The sequence below is a fragment of the Galeopterus variegatus genome, unplaced genomic scaffold (assembly GCF_000696425.1).
Source record: "Galeopterus variegatus unplaced genomic scaffold, G_variegatus-3.0.2 Scaffold2577, whole genome shotgun sequence".
NCBI classification, from domain to species: Eukaryota; Metazoa; Chordata; class Mammalia; order Dermoptera; family Cynocephalidae; genus Galeopterus; species Galeopterus variegatus.
Window position 1 is genome coordinate 32813 of NW_007728688.1, and position 4007 is coordinate 36819.

General features: G+C 41.9%; 1 protein-coding gene across 1 annotated transcript in view; it reads right to left on the reverse strand.

The window, feature by feature from the left end:
• Positions 1–3707: 3707 nt before the first annotated feature.
• Positions 3708–4007, reverse strand: part of LOC103598352 (serine/threonine-protein kinase ULK4) — a gene marked incomplete at its 3' end in the record, with an annotated part of 241815 nt that continues 241515 nt past the window's right edge. The window contains exon 15 of the mRNA XM_008582347.1: positions 3708–3813. Coding sequence (XP_008580569.1) covers positions 3708–3813 — 106 coding nt within the window. The remainder of the gene's footprint in view (positions 3814–4007) is intronic.

Below are 4007 nucleotides of genomic sequence, written 5' to 3' on the forward strand. Positions count from 1 at the left end.
TCAGCGCCGCGCCCGTACCTCACTCAGCCAGTGAGTGGCTGGTCTGTATGTGGGATCCGAACCCTCGGCGGGAGCGCCACCGTGCTCCCAAGCGGCGCACTGTAGCAGTGCGCCACCGGGCCGGCCCAAAACTTCGTTTTTTAAAAAATGAAGCAAAACAGCATTAACACCAAAACCTGGCAAAGAATGTACTTTTCCCATTAAAAACAAACTATCAAAATTACAAACCAATCCCACTTATAAAAGGCAATGGAAAATCCTGTATAAAATATCAGCAAAGAACTTAAGTAGCACAATTACAGAACAATGTGCCATAATTAGTGTGGTTACTGACCAAAATGCTTCAATTAGTTCAATATTAAGTGACCCATTAAATATAATCCATTAAGGAGTTCTTGTCAAGATGGTGGAATAGACAGTCCCCAGCAACACTCTCTCCCACAAATCAACTAATTTACACATTGAAAGAAAGAAAAAACTGCTCTGAGTGTTTCAGGCCACGGCCGCTTTAAGGCTCAAGCTGCTGAGCGCATGGAGCAGGAGCCGGTAGAAGCTGCAGCTGTGCCCTTCAGATGTCGTTACTTGGAGGTGGCAAGTGAAAAGAGGGCCTTGGTGGCCCCCAGGACAGCAAGACCACTAATAGGGTTCCTGTGGACCCATGCAGGAGCAAGGAGCCATTCAGAGGCCAGTGAGTCATTGCAAGGGACCAGCGCAGGGCCCGTCCCATGGGAATTGTTTGGAGCATGGGCAGTGGGGGAGACAGGCCCACCAGGAGAACACTGGGACACAGTAAGGACAGCCGATCCACCCCCCAATCAGCACGGGACCACTCAGAGTAGACTGTTGGGGAATGCAGAATCGCATGGGGTGCAGTTTGATGAAAAAACTCAGGCCCACATCAGAGTTTCCACACAACCCAGGTGCACCAGATCCCTGGAAAACCAGAAGTACCTATAAGGTCAACCATTAAACCCTGAACTTCATAAAAAGTCTTCCCTAGGGAAACAGCAGCAAAGTAGCAATTTAGCTCAAGCACACAGCTCAAGTACTGGTTCCCACAGGAACTTCCCCCTGTTTTAGAAGTAAGCAAAGGACAAAACATTAGTTCCAGCCCAGGCACAACACCAGTGCCTTGGGACCCCCCTGGGGACCCAGGGCATGGATAAAGGGACTGGACCTCCCTCCCACAACCAGGTCACTCTGCACCAGCACCTCAGGGCCCACCCAGGGACCCAAGTCATGGAGCCAGGGACTGGACCCCCCATCCCCCACAACCAGGCACATGGCACCAGTGCCTCAGGGCCCACCCAGGGACCCAAGGCATAGAGCCAGGGACCCGAGGCATAGAGCCAGGGACTGGACCTCCCTCCCACAACCAGGCACACCACGCCAGTGCCTCAGGAAGTACCTGGAGACCCAAGGCACGGAGAAGGGGACTGGACCCCCTGCCCACAAACTGGCACACTGCCAGCATCTTGGGGCCCTGTCCAGGGGCCCAGGGCATGGATTCGGGGACCAGAACCCCCTCCTACAACCAGGCACACCGCGCCAGCACCTCGGGGCCTACCCAGGGACCCGAGGCATGGAGTGGGGACCAGACACTCCCCACAACCAGGCACACCACAAGCACAAAGGAGCGTGCCAAAAACATCGCCTCCATGTGGGTGGCCCACCACAGCCACCACAATAACAATGGCTGCCGCAAAAGTGGCTAGATGCCACAACCACTCACATATGGTCTGCCAGCCACTGGAGTGCACTGACACAAGGAGAGTCACCAGCAGAGATAAAGAAAAGAAGAGGACCTCTCTCTCCACAAAGCCCATTTCAGAGTGACAGAAGCAGCATCTGCTCTATGATAATATTGGTGGACCTGATCACACCTCTCAGCACTGGGCAGATCATCTAGGCAACAAATGAACAGATTAACCATTATTCTTTCAGAAAGAGAGAAGAAATCTAAGGTAATTAGAGGTGGGAGCAGGGAGGGAGAGGGGGATGGGGAGAGATTGGACAAGGGGCATTAAGAATAATTATGATTTGTCACAATATATGCTAGTAATATTGATTTGATCAACATATCTCAATGTTGAACCCCAAAAATATGTATAATCAATTTTGATTCAATAAAAATTTTTAAAAAATAAAAAAAAATTAAATTAAAAAATATCATCCATTAAATGAATAGATTCAAGGGAAAAACATCTGATCATTTTCATAGAGGCCAAAAAAACATTTGACAAAAGTCATTATTTATTCTTGATTACAAAAGAAAACAAAGATAAAATTTAAATTGATGGGTACTTCCTTAACCAGAAAAAAGATTTTACAGCCAAACCATGATATACCATATCCCATCCTTTTTGAATCTTGCAATTAGACAAGAGGAAAAAGGTAGTGTTATAAAAATTGGAAAGAAAACTATCATTATTTGCAATTATTAGGATTATATAACTGGAAAACTAGGAGAATCATCTAAAAACTACTAGTACTGAAAATAAAATAATTAACTTACGTACAAAATTTATTATACAGAAATTGAAAACTTTTAAGCACAATTTAAGAAAACAAATTGGAAGTTTATTGGCAGAAAATTCCTCATTTCTAACAAGCAGAAAAGATAAAATACCTATAAAGAAATAAACTTAACAAGAAGTGCACAAGTCTTATATAAAGAAAATTAAAAACCTGAAGGACACAAAAAAAGTCTTGAATAAATGGGGACATATAACATGCTCTTAGATCTGAAGACAATCAATCTCATGTGACTTGGTAGAAGTAGAAACTGGCACATCTCTCACAGCAACTTGTCAATAACTATAACAATTACAAGTGTATGTAACCTTTGATCTAACAATTCCAATCCCAGGAATTTATCCTATAAATAGTCCTGCTCCCATATGAAATGATGCATGTATAAGGCTATTCATTGCAGAATTATCTGTAATAGCAAAATATTGGTGATAGCTCATATCTATTATTAGAGCACTGGTGAAATAAATTGTGTCATATCCGTAAAACAGAATAGGATGCTGCTGTTTAAAAGAATAAAGATCTCCATGTACCAAAGCTCCACACCTGTTGGCAGTATTTATCGCCGGAAGTAAGCGCATACTTAGAAAAAAAAATATCACCACCATTCAAGTATATTAACCACATAGAAATAGAACTCTTAATTCTTGGGGGGAAAATCAGAAAAGAAACATAATATCTTATTCAGTAACAGATTTTGTCCAAGTTTTATTTCTGTGGATAATTCTAGTGAAAACTTTTATTTTATTAATATAAAAATAGAACATACATATGACTTCTAAAATTGAAACAGTACAGATATGCATAAGATGTAAAGTAAAGCCACTCTCAACCCATTCGGTCTCATTTTCCAAGGTGCTTTTCAACATATCTTTTTATTTTGATTAACAACAACAATTCTAAATACTATGCTTATAGTCCTATTTCTTGGTTTATCATCTTTAAGCAGTACCTATTGACTTTGCACCATGAAAGAGAATGAATTAATTTAGGGAAACTATCCTTATCTAACCCCACTTTCAATTCAGCTGGTGATATTATTACTTATAGATTCTTAAATATGTATTTTGACTCATCAACTTTAAATAGTACTTCTTGACTCCCTATTATACAAGATGAGGAAACTGATAAGCTAAATTCAACAGAATCAGAGACTAATTCTAAGAAGCATTTACCTTGTTCATAAAGTAGGTTCATATTTGAATCTTTGCAGGCAACCAGGTTGTTGAGTAACGCAATCACACTCTGCATGGTGTTACCCAGAATGTTCTCTTGATGTTCCTGCAATAGATCAAAATTTCCATCATAATCATACAGAAATACAATTACATCATCATAAACACAAAGGAGAAAAAGATCTCCGTCCCTTCATTCTTTGCACTTTAATGAAGCAGATCTTTCTGTGTCAAGGCACTCTCCATCAGTGAGTTAGTGATCTGGGAGAGCATGAAGCAGAGGGGCCAGGAGCCCCTTGA